This window comes from Bidens hawaiensis, unplaced genomic scaffold, assembly GCF_021521415.1.
Source record: "Bidens hawaiensis isolate Kalapana, Puna unplaced genomic scaffold, B.hawaiensis_p1.1 tig00009951_1, whole genome shotgun sequence".
Taxonomy (NCBI): domain Eukaryota; kingdom Viridiplantae; phylum Streptophyta; class Magnoliopsida; order Asterales; family Asteraceae; genus Bidens; species Bidens hawaiensis.
Window position 1 is genome coordinate 25,464 of NW_027491753.1, and position 15,454 is coordinate 40,917.

Sequence of the window (15,454 nt, forward strand, 5' to 3'; positions counted from 1 at the left end):
AAATGAGTTATATATAGCTTTGATTATTAAGTCTAATTTTCTTTCCTTTATTATTAGTTGAGGTTTTTTACTCCAACTTTTTTCTAACTATAAAGTTCACTTAAAAGTGATTTCATTTTCGATTAAGTTTTTTTTTGAAGTTAAATAATGTTATTTGAGAAATTAATTGACTTTCTAAATAAGTATTTCATTTTAAGTATTTAAATGGATGCTGTTATTTAAAGACATCAAGTTTGACCTGGAATATGCTTTCGTTATTCCCTATAATCCCGATTGGATATAATTTCTTGATGATTGAGTACCACAATTATTAAATATTTTTTAATTTGGAATTGTAAGCTTGATATTCGACATTTTGTCACTTTCTATGTCGATTGGCAATTTAACTCCACATTTGATTATTTCAAATTTAGCCAACTATGCCTTTGAAACCTTTCTAATGTGTTGCCTGTAAAAAATGAACTGATATTTTATTAAAATTAAAAAAACTTAGGCATTCTATCATACTAGAAAGAACGAAATCACTTTTAAGTTAACTTTTTAATAATTTTTATATTTGATATATTATAAATGGTCGATGAATCGAGCTAGGGTACTGAAACAACACAATCAGTTATCATGATTTGAATCCACATTAGAGAGGTGATTATTGATAATATTTTAATTCGGGTCAAGACAGGCTAAATTTATATAAAATAAAAACGTTGGGGAGTAAGGAGTTTTTAGTCTATTTTTAGTTTTTATTGGTTTTCTTTTTTCATTATTAATTATTTTATTTGGTAAAGGTTAGTTCAAATTAGGTTATCGTTTCCAATACAGGTTAGAATGGTTTGGTGATTAAGTTTGTTAGCAAAAAATATGAGGCTTTGTAATCAATATTTTGTATCGAGTTTAACAATATTCAAAGCTTTTTTTTTTTTTGTTTTATTGTTTTTTTGTTCTTGACCGAAATTTCTGACTAACGTCTTCACAAATTAATATCTATATATGTATGTAGACGTGCATGAAGGAAAGTAGACTGTAGACAGGGACGGCTCCGAAAAGACGAAAATTTTTTTGGGCTAAAGGCGAACTTTTTTTTGGGCCTTAAATAAAAGAAACATTTTTTTGGGTTTAAACAATCTAATTATAAATGGACTTATTTGATTATGATTTAAGTTATGTAAAAAACTTTTGTATAAAGTAAGCTTAAAATTGTCTCAAATAAGACTAGAACCTACAACATTTTGGTTAGATGTCATACCCCTTTACCATTAGACCAAGCTAATGGTTATGTAATTGTGTTGAAACATTGATTATACACATGTTTTTAATAAAAATACATATAATTTTCTTTTGAAAAAAAAATAAATTTCGGGCCTAGCGGGGTGTCGGGCCTGTAGCTGTCAACTACCCTGTCATGCCTCAAAGACGGCCCTGAAAGTAGACACGTGCTTTCAAACTATTGCAATTACAAAAAGTAGTAACGTCTTCAATTATACAACCCAATTATCCAAATGATCAAAACATGTATATGTTCACTTGTGATGTAGAACATACATTAATAGTTGTAGTTAGGTGGGTAGAAGGCACCATGCAAGCTTTTCAATATGGCATATATTATTAAAGTGGGTTGGATCATCCATTTAATTTGTGAATTAAATTGGATATTGAAAAGTAATTTTTATGATCAACAAAACATTATCATTTATAAGTTTACAAAGTAAAGCTTCTTAATGTTTGATGAACTTGAAAATGATAACACCATCAAACAATATCAATACTCACGAATCACTTACTTTTTGGTTTGCTCAAACGTTCGCCTCACAAACCATCTCATTCTCTTTTCTTCTCGATTCTCCATAGATCATCAGCCTTTTATCTCCACTCCATTGACAACATGTCCTTTCTCTCTCATCTTCTATCATAAAATCCGTATTCTTGATATACACGAAGTCATAACCACAAAGTGTGACTTCTCTCTCTCCATGACTAATATTCATCATCTATATCTATAGACATTTACAAATCTTTTTAAAATGACGAACTTACACAACCATTAATCCTACTCCTAAATTCGTATCACCGTTTACTATAAGATACCATTTCTCGACCTCAAAAAGAATAATACTTAAATATACATTTTGAAACGGCAGTTCAAAAAGTCTGTGACTCGTAGCTCGCTCGATAAAAGCTAGCTAAAAAAACTTGATTTCAAAAGACGACATGAGTCAGCCGAAACTTGGCTCGTTGGCTCGCTCTTTGACCTGTTTAACTTCTGGCTCGACTCATTTACAACCATCATTTTGATTACCGTTGTTAGTAGCACTTCTCTTTTCCATCTAAACTATAAATACACTAATAAGAAAATGAGTAATATGTTAAAAACTTAAAATCGTCTCTAAGAGCATCCACATCAGGCACCATTTCTCGAGGTCCGAATGAGGTGTCACTGCAACAAACAACATCACAAACTCCACCATTGTGGAGCCAAGTTTATCTTGAGAAGTTTGTTAACAAACAGATGATGTGGCAACATCTCTCACATACACACATACATATATATTATATGTATACACGTTTAATATTATTTAACGGGGTTTGTGGATGTTTGTTGTTGTGAAAGAAAGTTGAATTTTTAAGAAAAGTTCGGAATGTAACGTGACTATGATGTGACAGTTTATGTTAGTTTGTTGTTGTAGATGCTCTAAGGTATAGTCACAAGACTCACAACTGCAACTTTTATCCAAAAGTTTTTACAAAGTCTTACCATTTCCATCCAAATTATTTACCCGTCAATATTTTTACCGTTAAAAGAGGGGCAATTTTGTCTTCTTATATATTGGTTTAACAAAAACACATAATTATCAAAAGATTCATAACATAGAAAACAGTCACATTTTGAGTGGCTAACAACACACACTCCACCACCAGAAAATGGTTTCTTCTCTCCTTCTCCGGTCACCTCCACCACCACTCTCTTCCTCTTTCACTCCTCACAATAATAATTATTATTATTATAGTTGTAAACCCAACACTCAAATTCTCACTATTAAACCACCCTTATTATTATTATTATATTCATCTTCAGTCGCCACAAAAGCCCTTACCGAATCATCCGACTCCCCCAAATCCCTTGACCCACCCGACCCCCAACTCCTTCTTCAAGACGTCGCCGTACGTAATTACTTATTTAACCCTTTTTTATCTACCGATAAATTCCGTACAATATTTGCCATTTGGCACACACTTTTTCAGAAATTCAGTACCAGTCTTTTCGGTACACGTAAGCCACCGATACCATATTAAGATGAACATTTTATAAAGAGTATTGGTACCATACCGACAGTTTTGGTACAACATTCTGTAATTGTACCGCTACTCTGTACCGAAAATACCCTTACCAAAACTATCGGTACGGTGCCAATACTCGTTACAAAATGCTCATCTTAATATGGTATCGGTAGCTTACGTGTACCGAAAATACCATTACTGAATTTCTGAAAAAGTGAGTGCCGAATGGCGAATACCGTGCCGAATTAATCGGTACCGGTTGTCAGTACCAAATGCTTATTATCCTTATTACTTATATGGTGGTTTTGCAGGATAGTTTTAAGCTTCCATCTGATTACTTTTCACAGCTCCCACGTGATCTTCGTCTAGACGTTAGTGAGACTCTTGATTATTATGTTATGCTCGCTCGCTCGGCTCATTTTAACTTACAAGCTCGAGCTAGGCTCGTTTATTATATATTAACTAATTTATATACTTTTTTTTAAAAATTATTATTATATGTTTTGAGGAAAAACCTTAAACAAGCCTAAGTTTAGATCGAGCTCGTGTAGTACCTTAAACGAGCCCAAGCTGAGCTCAATTGTGCATTGTAAAATTAACTAATAGAAGTCCAAAAGAGGTCAGACTTAAAATGCACAAAGGCTAGGGTTGTTCACGAGTCGAGCCAGGGTGGGATCTAGCTCGATATTAAATGAGGCAGCTCGGCTCGGATCGAGCTTGAAGTTAAACAAGCCTAAGATCGAGCCGAGCGTGGGCCGAGATCAGCCCGGTTGCAAAAATGAGCCAGCTCGGCTCAGGTCGTTTCAAATCAAGTTTTTTAGCTAGTTTAATTCGAGCTTTTTGAACAACCCTGCACAAGGCTCGACGTGCCTAAACGAGCTTCCCTTACAAGGCTCGAGCTCAGGCTTGATAATCTTTTCGAGCTTCTTATTGATCCGAGCTTAAGTAGCTCGCGAGCGGCTCGACTCAGTAGTCAGTATGAAGTTCATACTGGTATGAGTTTTAATTGTGTAGCTGAATGATGCTGCTTTCGATCTCTCGAATGGACCAGTATTGGAGCAGGTCAGCGGTTTCTTATCTTTCATTTACTTTTAAGAATTATTATAACCGATTAACCGGGCTGTAAAGGCTGAAAACGGTGGGTCAGTTATGATTTTTATGATAACCAGTTTTTATGGTTGAGTTGAGGTTAAATGTGTATAAATGACTGGATTAACTGAACCGAACCGATATTAAAACCGACCTTTATGTCGTTTATGTTTTTGTAAACCTATGATTTGTTTTGAAGTGTATTTTAATGATCTTTTTTACAAAATTAAAATAAGAAAATGAAATTGATGATCAACCTTACACTTGTGCGTTACTTCATATTCTCAGACCAAAAAATGAAATTTTTATTAGAAGTCAAAATTGTGTAATATCTATCATATGCAAACTTTGCATATGACAGATATTACACAATTATGACTTCTAAAATTTTTTACTTTTTATAGAACGAGAAAAACGGAGAAAACTTTTTAGTATTTTTACTTTTTTAGTTTTTGATTTATATTTCAAGTTATAATTTTTTGAATTTTTTTAATGAGGGTTTTTGAAGTCTCAACCCATTTTGACCCATTTCAAAAACCCCTCATTAAAAAATTCAAAAAAAAAAAAATTAACTAAAAAATCATAACTCGAAATATATATCAAAAACTAAAAAGTAAAAGTACTAAAAAGTTTCCTCCGTTTTCTCGTTCCATTAAAAAAACCTTCCAAGAAATGTCAACCCGTTTTAATCATTTTCTTTTTTTAGTTTGACACATTCTGACCCATTATATACATTTTAATACAACTCATTCAACCCAATGGGTCACATTTGCCACCCCTAATGCAAAGAGTTGACTTCAAAAGTTCAAAGTTGTATGAAACGAATATCACAAGATTATGTGAACTCACTTTCTTGAAATTTCATCAGTGTGGACAAGAATTGGGAACGATATTGCTAAACATATCTCGGGCTTGGGAGTCGGCGGATACATCGACTTCAACAGCTTTGGTCAACAATCTCCCTTCGTTGGTCAACTCGTTGTCCAGCAACAAGAAATCAGGCAAGAGTAAAAGCAAAAGCTTTGCATATAAGTCCATTAGCACAAGGACTTCCCTCTAAGATGATTTATATTTTATTTGTTGCTAATTAGCACTCGGAAAACGTTTGATTTCTGCTGGAAGGCGGTTTCAGTCAATGGGTCAATATGGTCAAGGTGAACTACAAAGGGTAACCGGTTAAAACTTTAGCTATTTGCTCTTTACAAGTACATCTGGCAACTTTGATCCGTTTTACTAATAAATGGGTTGATTTGGCCATTTGGGCTGACTTTTTTTTATTTAAAAGCAATAAGAGGAACCGGACATACGCGTTTAAAACCGTTCAAATATATCTTTACTGCCGACTACTTCCTAATATGTTTATTGAAAGGTTTAATTTATTATTCTCAGTACATACGGTAGAAAACCGTTCAAAGTGTATGTTTATTGCATACTACCTCCTAAATTGTTTATTGAAAAAAAATTAATTTATTATTTTTGGTACATATGGTCGAAAACCGTCCATGGTTTATGTTTAGTGCATGCTACCTCCTGTATTGTTAAATCACTTTGTTAAATTAATTAATTTTTTGTTGTCATATTTTAGTTTTATTAATCATATAACACATTAATTATTTAGAAAGAAATATTTAAATTTGAGCAAAAATGTGTTAGTTGAAAGGGAAACAAGTCAAAAGACGCCCAAAGCATATAATAGCATACAACCTGTTAAATAACTTGCTATTTTTATGTGTAGATTTCCAAAGCTATGATTTCAACTGGGAAGCTTCTGTCTTCAACTCCTGTAACTGAAGAAGTCAATGAAGAGTCAAAAGCCGAAACTCGCATGTTCAAGGTATTATACTATTATATGATTTTAAACCAAATGGAAAACTGACAAGTTAGAGTCTTCTGGCCATAAAAGTTTGAGGTGGCAAAATATACAAGTCAAAAAAGGGGGTTGACTGATGGGTCAAAATGAGTAATTTTTTGTAAGTCGAAGTCGGTTGGTCAGGTATGGTCGACACACGAAACCTTTTGTTAATGGGTAATTTCTTTTATACAAGTCAGCTTGGGTTGACCGGAGGCGGGTCTAAAGTTTTCTCCTTTTTAATAGAAAATACAGTTTGCATTTGAAATTACAAAGTTATGTTAATCTACAATAATTTAACACAACAAAAGTAAAAATTAGTGACTTTTGACCCATTTCCTTTTTAGATTAAAGTTTGAGTATCGGGTAAAAATGGGTAACTTTTGTACAAGTTGAAATGGGTCAGGTCGTATATAGTTGATGCAAGATGGGTCAGCCCGGGTTGGGTTTGACACCCCAGCAAATTTTGTCCAGAATTTTTAATATAAAACTAACAGTTACTGTGTCAAGTATACTTACAAGATTTATGTTTTTATACTAGTAATTTAACTTTTTAGAATATAATAACGTTAGGAGGTTTTACGCACCAAAAATACACTTCGGTTATTTTTGGCCCGTATTCTTTTTATTTTACATTTTTGCCCCTACACATATTTTTTACTTTTCCGTTAAATAATTAGCGTGTCAAGTATTCTTAAATAAATTATGTTATTTCAATAATAGTTCAACTTTTTGCATAAAATATACGATATTTTAAGCATTTGAAGTATGTTATGGGTGACCTTTGACCCATTAGAGTTAACTAAACGGGTCGAAATCATTAGCACTAATATTAAGAGTGGTGATTTTGAATTAACTATATTTATTCTGCAGTTTGGTGAACTTCAAGTTGAGCTAACACGAGAGAAAGCTTACATCGGTGCAGTGATAGGCTTTGTTTATGGGTAATTATCTACCATTTAATCAATATTTTATTACATACTTGTAACAAGAAATAGTTGTAGCTGTTAAAAGATCTTAAACTGTCAAAACTATGTAGGATTATTTCATGGGAATTAAGTCAAGGCATTCAAAACATACCAGAGAGCACATTCCAGTATGCAAATGACAATGCTTCGTTGATCGGCCAGGTGCTTAAATTAAATAAATAAGTTGACACTAAAAATGTCAAACGGGTCAAATGGGTTGGTAAAACACTTTTTATCCAACATTATAATATGGTTATAAAAATGAGCTTATTTTAGTATTGATCTAATATTTCTAATAAATGATTCACAATTTTTTTTTTACTAAAATTACGCTTTTGACCCATGTGATCCATTTGACCCGTTAGAGATAAAGCATAACCTGTATTAACCATCTTGTATGCATGTTGCAGTCTTTACGAGGAACCTTACTCGTTCTCTTTTATGGATCAACGGTTTTGTCTGTTTTTGCTACTATTGGGCTAGTCTTACTTTCAAGAGAACTTAAATCTGGAAAGAAGTGAGACTGTTCCTGATAATCTTCTCATCTTTAACTAATATGTGTTATGTACACTTTTAATTTCGCTATTTTGCGTGCTAAATATTCAAATTTGTTGTTTTTGACTTAAAATGTTTGAGCAGTGTATATTATAGTGATAATGTGTTCACTTTCATTTTTATAATTGCTTTACTTTTGTTTTATAGTTTTCCATTATTGTTCTATATGTTTTGTATATTATAGTGATAATTGCTTTACTTTTGTTTTATAGTTTTCCATTATTGTTCTATATGTTTTGTTCATCATGCTCTTATTTAACAAACTAAAAAAATCGTTTGAACCGTTCCTAGCTTAATTTTATGTGTTATTAAAAAGAAACCAATAAAAAGTTGACAAGTGTACAATTTATGCGATAGACACAGTTTTAATAATTTTAAGTAATTAAAATTGACACATGGACAACTTTTTCTACAAACAATTAAAGAAAACTAATATATAAATAGCTCCTCTAGATTACAAGTTTAACATATTTTGTTTATTATGTTTTGTGATGTGATAAACTTAAAACTTTTCACAAACTTAACAAATTGTTAATATATAGAATGCAAAATGACTAAAATACCCGCACATAGCACGGCTAATTTGAGTAAAATCAATATACATCAAAATTAATTTCGTGAAAAAAGAATTATGGTAATGTGATTTACAGTTAACTCTCTTACTCTTAAGAAGTTAAAAAACCTGAACTCGAGTTACTTACATTCTTAATGCGAACCCAGTTGAGGAGGTCATATAGATTCAGTTATTTGTACTCAAATTTATTTCCAGAATCCAAGCGACACATTCTTTAAGTAACTCAAACTTCTGATGCACGGCTACATTTAGCAATACTTCCATTTTGCCTCTAAATTCGGTAGCGTTTTCCTTGAGAGCAAACGTTCCAGCACACGCACAATGCTCTGCCAAATGTGCAGCTTTAACGTGCTTGCATTTTAAGCAAACCAAGTCTTGAAGATGATAAATCTTCTCTCGTTGGCGCGCCGTTTGAAGAAGATCGTATTCCATCTTCTCGCGGTCGTAAGGTTGACGACATCGCGGAATACTACATCTCCATTCTTGAGTTAGTAAAGCCTTGTCCTCGCGCAAGTCTATGTCTCTACAGTCATTGCAGTAGCTGCCAAAATGGTGACTTTAAATTAGATATGCCGACAATGCACACAAACAATGACAATACACACACAGAGAAAACTTCACCTAATAGCAACCAACTATATTAGGTGTTTATAAACTTTCTAAAAAGAAGTGAGGCAAATAGGAGTGTAAAAGAGCCGAGCCAGCTTTTTAAAATCTCAAACTGAGATGAGCTTAAACGAGTTCGAGCCTTAAAATAAGCTTGTTTAATAAACGAGCACAAGCCCGAGATTCAGTTATCAAGATTGAGTTGTTTTCCGAGCCTGAACAAGCCTATTATCATATATAAAACTATGATAAAAAAAAATAACTAAAACTGATAGGAATTAATTAAAAACAAAATCAAATTGTTTCATATTTTTGTTTTTAAATTAGTTATACATATAAAAACAAAATCAGTCTTCATATAAATATAAATATAAATACGCGTTAATTATATTACCTGCAAATCACATCTGGTAGAGTAAACAAAATCAGACACTTTTGGAACTGTGCCTCTTGAGCAAACTCCCTGACATGCACTAATGTTAACAGATTCCTCTTCATGATCTGCAGTTTGTTGGAAACATTAACAAAATAATAACATTTGCAAATAAAAAAAAACATTCAGGTGGCCAATATATATATAAAAAATTTTGAACAAAGCATACCCGAATATCATCCTGCACATTCTGGTCGAGTGCAAGCACAGCACACACGTGTTTAATAAATTCAAGTGCATGAGATTTGCCTTTTTCTCTGTTGTAAAGAGCACTAACTATTTTCATTAGTCTTTTTGTGAAGTCAGGTATAATCTGTAAAAAAAATAAAAAAACACGAGTTTATGATTAAAAAAAGCCAAAATACATGTGAATTCCACCGACTAAAATTATTATTTTAACTTTGACCTGCTTCTGAATGTGTTTAGTCATGCATGACTGGATACTTTCAGCAGCTGCTGCAGTAATTAATGGAGTGCATGAGTCAGCATCTCTTACGTTTGCTCTTTTGTTGGCTTGATCTTGTGCAAATTCCCACGGGTGGTACAAAAAATCATAGACTATTAAATTAAAGTGATCCTATGAAAAAAAGAGATCAACTGGTATGATGGTATCAACTGACAATTATATAATTGTATAATTTTTGCATGTTACTGATAAGAAAAAAATGCCAATAATTCAATTACTTGAGTCTCATTAGGCAGGTTTTCTGCAATATTCCAATGTGACGCTATCGGCATTTTTGAGTCATCGTTTGTTTGATCTGATTTAGGTGAAATTCGAAAACAACTAAAAAACTCCCATGGCCAATTGCAAAAGGGAAGTTTTACCTCAATTAGAAAGTCAAATTAACATAAGATCAGAACACACAATTCATGCCCAATCGCAGAGGATACATGCAAACATTATTGAATAGACAAAGAAATATATTATAGCATTACCTGAGGATGAACGATGTTCAGCTACATAACCACGCCTGCAAATCAGTAGTAAAAATTAAAGGAAAAAAAATAAAACAAAAAAGAACCCAATCTAAAACATAACCCTAATTTGATGAATAACTTACAAAAAGTCCAGTTAAGAGGCAAATCTCAAGCTTCACGCACCTGCAGATTACAAACATCATACGAACGATTTGAAGCTTTCTAACCCTAGACATTTGAAACAAACTGCAGAATAATGGTTAGATAACCGCAAAGCGTAGATCTGAGAACGAAAATAGGTTAAATGTTACAAGTAATTTACTAATCTGGATCTTACCATAAAACAATCGAAGGTAGAAACCCATCACCAACTGACGATTCCAGCCACAAATCTAATAAATGATAGAAAGAAATATGAAAGAAAACGTGGAAGATAGGAAACTGAGGTGAGGAAGATTGGGGCAGAAGATTAGAGTTATTGGGGTAGAAGATTAGAGTTTTATTGGATTGACAGTGGGAGCCGTTTGAATTTTGAATAAAAGGTGAAGAGCCCTGGGTAAACACGCGTGCTTTTCTGAAACTTCCTTGAGAAGATTTGATGAAAGAGAAAGAGAGGCGTGGATAGGCTTATTGATAAACACGTTAGTAAATGAAACCGACACGTGTCCCAAATGAATACCTGTTTTCTTTTACTATACATAAAGATATATAACAAAAACATAAAAGAAATATGATTTACATACATCAAGAAGATCAAGCCAGCAGTTGGCAATAGAAGCAACTACAGAATAGCATTCCTCTAAGGTAGATCCATGAAGAAATTTTCCAAAGAGCTCGGCCTGAAACGATAAAAAGTTAAGTGAATGTGTCAACGCACAAAAGAAATAATTAACAAAACCATTAAGTCAAAAATAAGGTTGTTAGATTAAAATATTACTTGGAAGACTTTAATGAGCTTCAGTTCACCCCTCCTCTTTATCTCAAAACCTTTAAGCTCTGCAAGGGTACCATCTTCATTAAAAACAACATACCGCTTCTTTAATAATTTCCCTTCTTCTTTGGAAGCAGGAAGAATCATAGCCTACACTCAAACAGTAAAAAAAAGTCAAAATGTGATATCATGACTAATTCAACTAACTGGCAAAAAAAGGTGTCATTTTTAGTAGAGGTAGCAAAAAGGTGAGCATTTTGAACAGGTTGGACTGTTCTCAATTACGATGTGTCCAAGAAATTAACTTTTTTAAAGGGATTTGATCCTCATACACCACTCCCATGCTGACTGTACAGGCCTATACGGCTCGTATAGGCTTTTACGGGCCGTATAGGCCACACATGACTGACGAAGGGAACAAAAAAACAGTTTTTTCAGCCTATACGAGCCGTATGGGTCTTCAATCGTTTGTGTATAACCCTACATGAGCCGTATAGACGAAAAGTGGTGTGTGAGGATCCATGGTGGTGTAGAAAGATCCTATGCCTTTTTTAAACAGTTATTATCATGTGCTTATGGAATTTAAGATATTTAATAGATATCCATTTTGAATGACTTTCAACCTTTTGCCAGGTTTCCTACCTTGCTTAAAAAGACTATTTTACCTGTTTAACCTAATAGAATCAGATTATAACCCAAATCAATCCAATTACAAATATATGGACTAAAAAACGCCACCTCTACTTTCAAGATTTTACATATTTACCTTGTATGGTCCATCCACTTCAAATTCAGTTGAGCATTCACTGTGTATTTTGTTGTTTACCGCCACATCAGCATTATTGAGCATAACACATGGATATGAGATTGTCAGCTTCTTCTTTGAGTCTCTGTAATGATATTATTTCAACAGGTTAAAATTACATCTGAAAATGTTATGCTGCATTAGCAAATCATAATGATGGTATATGAAAAAAAACTCTTACCTAAAAGTGATACTAAAAAATAATAGAAAAAATACGAGTTTCATTTATTTAAAGAATATTTAGTATATGACAAACTCGATTTCTATTTGATCAGGGAAACCACAGAAAATGAATCTGCTAATGAAGGTTACAGATTCGGTCAAGAAGAAGAAACTTATAATATCGTAGCCGCTCATGGTTATTTTGGCCGATTGATTTTCTTTTTTTTCATGAGAATGAATATGTTTTTATGTTATTTCGCAATGTAGAATTCTTTTCCGGGGATCCTTTTCCCGCGAGAAGTAATGAGAACAATGATAGAATGGAAATAGATTTTCGACGGAATGAAAAAGACATATATGGTAGAATCGTAACCATAGAGTACGACCTGAATTTCAAGGTACTTTAATTAAGAATTACGGGATTTATCATTCGAAAGGAAGTAGACTACTCAAGAATCATTCTAAGTGTAAAGTTATTGATTAATAGCAGTGTTATAGAAATCGTTAGGCGGTGGTTGGATGGTGAGATAGGTCTAACGATTCAGTTATAATTATATGGGATTAATCGAATTTAAACTTATATATAATTTTTTTAATTTAATATGCATATATATATATATATATATATAGTATTTTGGAATATTAGTTTTAAATAATCCCAACTATACCATATTGGTAAATAGTAGTCCCAACTTCAAACTTGGCCGGTGGCAGTCCCAACTACACGGGTATTTGTTTTTAACGAGCCGTGACTAACAGATTTTAACTCCGTTAGTCTTATGCTTATGTGGCACGCATAGTTGGCAAAAACTTGATTACGTGGCACGCTTTGTTGTCACATTATGTCTTATGTGGTAGCTTACATGGCAATTATAATTTCATATCTTCAAACCAAAACCAAAAACCCAGATCTTCAAACCAAAACCAGATCTTCAAACCCACACACCTTTCAACTTCATTCAACATGATTTGAACCCACTGACCACCGCCACTCTATTCACGTGGGCCACCACTGCCGCTACCCTGCTCACTAAAGGACCATTGTCTCAAACCCTAAATGCAAGCAATCGGAATATCAAGTGTAGGCGGATTCTAGCGAGGATGGTTAAGCTTTTTGAATAGGGAAGAACTCCGGCAGGGTTTAGAGCGGATTTGGTTCTTATACAGATCGGAATAATGATTTGAGGTGGGTTTGTGAGTTGCAGGTCACTGGAGTTGGGGATTGAGGTTCCGAATAGCTCATAAGTGGGGGATAATTTTCCGTTGAGAATCCGCGAAAGCAACTACTCAACAAAAAATAATTGCAGGTGGTGGCTGGAGAAGATGGCATTCGTAGGGGTGGTCCGATAAGATGGACAGTTGCAGGTGGTGGTCGGAGAAAATGGCCGGAAGTTGTAGGTATAGAGGTCGACCGACAAAATCTGTTTGGATCTCCACCACCAGTGATAATGAGTGATAGTGATGGGGGTTGTGGGTTCAAGTGGTGGTTGCAGGGGATGGGCATGGTGGTGGTTGGGGTTCCTGTGATGGTTGCAGGGGTGGTGGACTGGTGGTGTTGTGGTGGTTGTGGGTTGCAAAGAGTGGAGTTATTTTTTGTTAGGTTGAAGAAGATCATATGATGACGATGATGGATTTAGTGATGGGTCCAACAAAGTTGCCTACTCGGCATCAGATGCCACGTAATCTGCCACTTGATATAATTTTTGCCAACTAGGCATGCCACATAAGCATTAGACTAACGGTGTTAACATCCGTTATGTCGCGGTCCGTTAAAAACAAATATCTTTAGTTGGGACCGCCACCAGCCAAGTTTGAAGTTGAGACTGCTATTTACCAATATGACATATTTGATATTATTTATTATTTTATACATTTAAATTTTCAATTTTGATTGACTTATACCAAATAGCGATTGATCGACAATTAGTTGGTGGGGATATGAACTATCGATTAATCGGGAAGTAATTTGACTTTTACAACCATAATTGATAGTAATTCATGTTGATAACGGACTACTAATGTTTGGTATGTAATTTTACTAATTGCCAGCAACAATCACACACCGACATAAAGAAACTTCATCTTTGATCCTAACTTTTATTTATATCGTTTTTAAAACAATTTTCAACTTGATTAAAATAGGAATTAGTTAGTTATTCATTACGGGCAAACACATTTACATTTTACTCATTAGAAATTTAGAATGATGTTGTGCTTGGCCACAATAATAAAGGTTAAAAATGGTGTAAATCTCATGTCAACAATTAAATTTTTCTACAAACAATTAATACAAGAGATGAATGTTCAAGATTTAATGGGATGATATCATGATAATATAACTCTAAAAATTAATAGATTTGTTTTCAGTACATAAAATTTCAAGAGTGATTTTTCATTTCAAATAAAAGGATCTAATTACAATAAAGAGGCAGATAAGCGGGCAACAAGTTGCACCGCCACCCCCTTTTGAATGACAAAACCGATCCTACTGAAAATAAAATTATCGTTCTTTGGCGTCGTTGAGTTACTGTGCATGACCCGCTGAACTCTTTTTAGAAACGTAGCAGCATCGGGAGCAAGAGACCCAAATGTATCAAAAGCAAAAGGAATAAAGGCGTGTTGATTCTCCACACACGCTTTCTCGTGTTTAGCAATTTTTCCTGCTTCTGCCTTTAACACGGCCAGCCTAGCAACAAACCCGGTGTCCCTAAGCCCGACAAGAGGAGACACCCCAGTAAGGTCCACATAAGCATGCTTCCCCCCAGCCCATCCAAATACAAGAATGTCTGCTGGTCGGAGAGTAGACCTTCCTTCACGCGGATCCGACAAGAAATTCACAGGAGCCACTTTTCTTGCTGAGATTCCCGCTCGTTTTAACACATCAAAAAGGACATCCCTGACCAAATCATGTCTATATTTAAATCTCGGGAGTTCTTTGCAATGAACCGCATGTTCACCAAAATTGTCTAAATACGCCTTACGACAAACCGGGCAGGGCTCATCAACTGGGAACAGGGGGATCATTAACCGATATTTAAAAATGGCTCGGTACTCCACTGCTGACATGTGCTGGCCTAACCATTCGATGGGGGTGACAGTCAAAAAGTCCTAAGCATGAGGAGCCTGAAGACATTCTAATACCGCTCTCTGACGAGAGGACATGCCAAACTTTTCTCCCAAACTTTGGACGGTTTTACTATAAAGGGCACTCGCCAAAGCATTTTGGGCTTTAGGGGGGCGGTGTCCTTATTAGCGAACCCGCCAAGATCAAAATCGGGAATAGAGTTA

At 34.3% G+C, this 15,454-nt stretch overlaps 2 protein-coding genes across 2 annotated transcripts; one reads left to right on the top strand and one right to left on the bottom strand.

The window, feature by feature from the left end:
* Window positions 1–2,916: 2,916 nt before the first annotated feature.
* On the top strand, window positions 2,917–7,885 carry LOC143533923 (uncharacterized). Its single transcript, XM_077028548.1, has 9 exons — window positions 2,917–3,156; window positions 3,585–3,644; window positions 4,288–4,335; window positions 5,231–5,363; window positions 5,454–5,530; window positions 6,098–6,196; window positions 7,085–7,155; window positions 7,251–7,341; window positions 7,590–7,885. Exons 1-9 carry the CDS (start codon window positions 2,917–2,919, stop codon window positions 7,698–7,700), a joined length of 930 nt encoding a protein of 309 aa, XP_076884663.1. The 3' UTR covers window positions 7,701–7,885.
* Window positions 7,886–8,441: 556 nt separating this feature from the next.
* Window positions 8,442–10,111, bottom strand: LOC143533896 (DNA polymerase epsilon catalytic subunit A-like). Its single transcript, XM_077028526.1, has 5 exons — window positions 10,032–10,111; window positions 9,754–9,924; window positions 9,517–9,660; window positions 9,309–9,415; window positions 8,442–8,849 (listed from the first exon to the last, which is right to left on the bottom strand). Exons 1-5 carry the CDS (start codon window positions 10,083–10,085, stop codon window positions 8,474–8,476), a joined length of 852 nt encoding a protein of 283 aa, XP_076884641.1. The 5' UTR covers window positions 10,086–10,111; the 3' UTR covers window positions 8,442–8,473.
* Window positions 10,112–15,454: the final 5,343 nt, after the last annotated feature.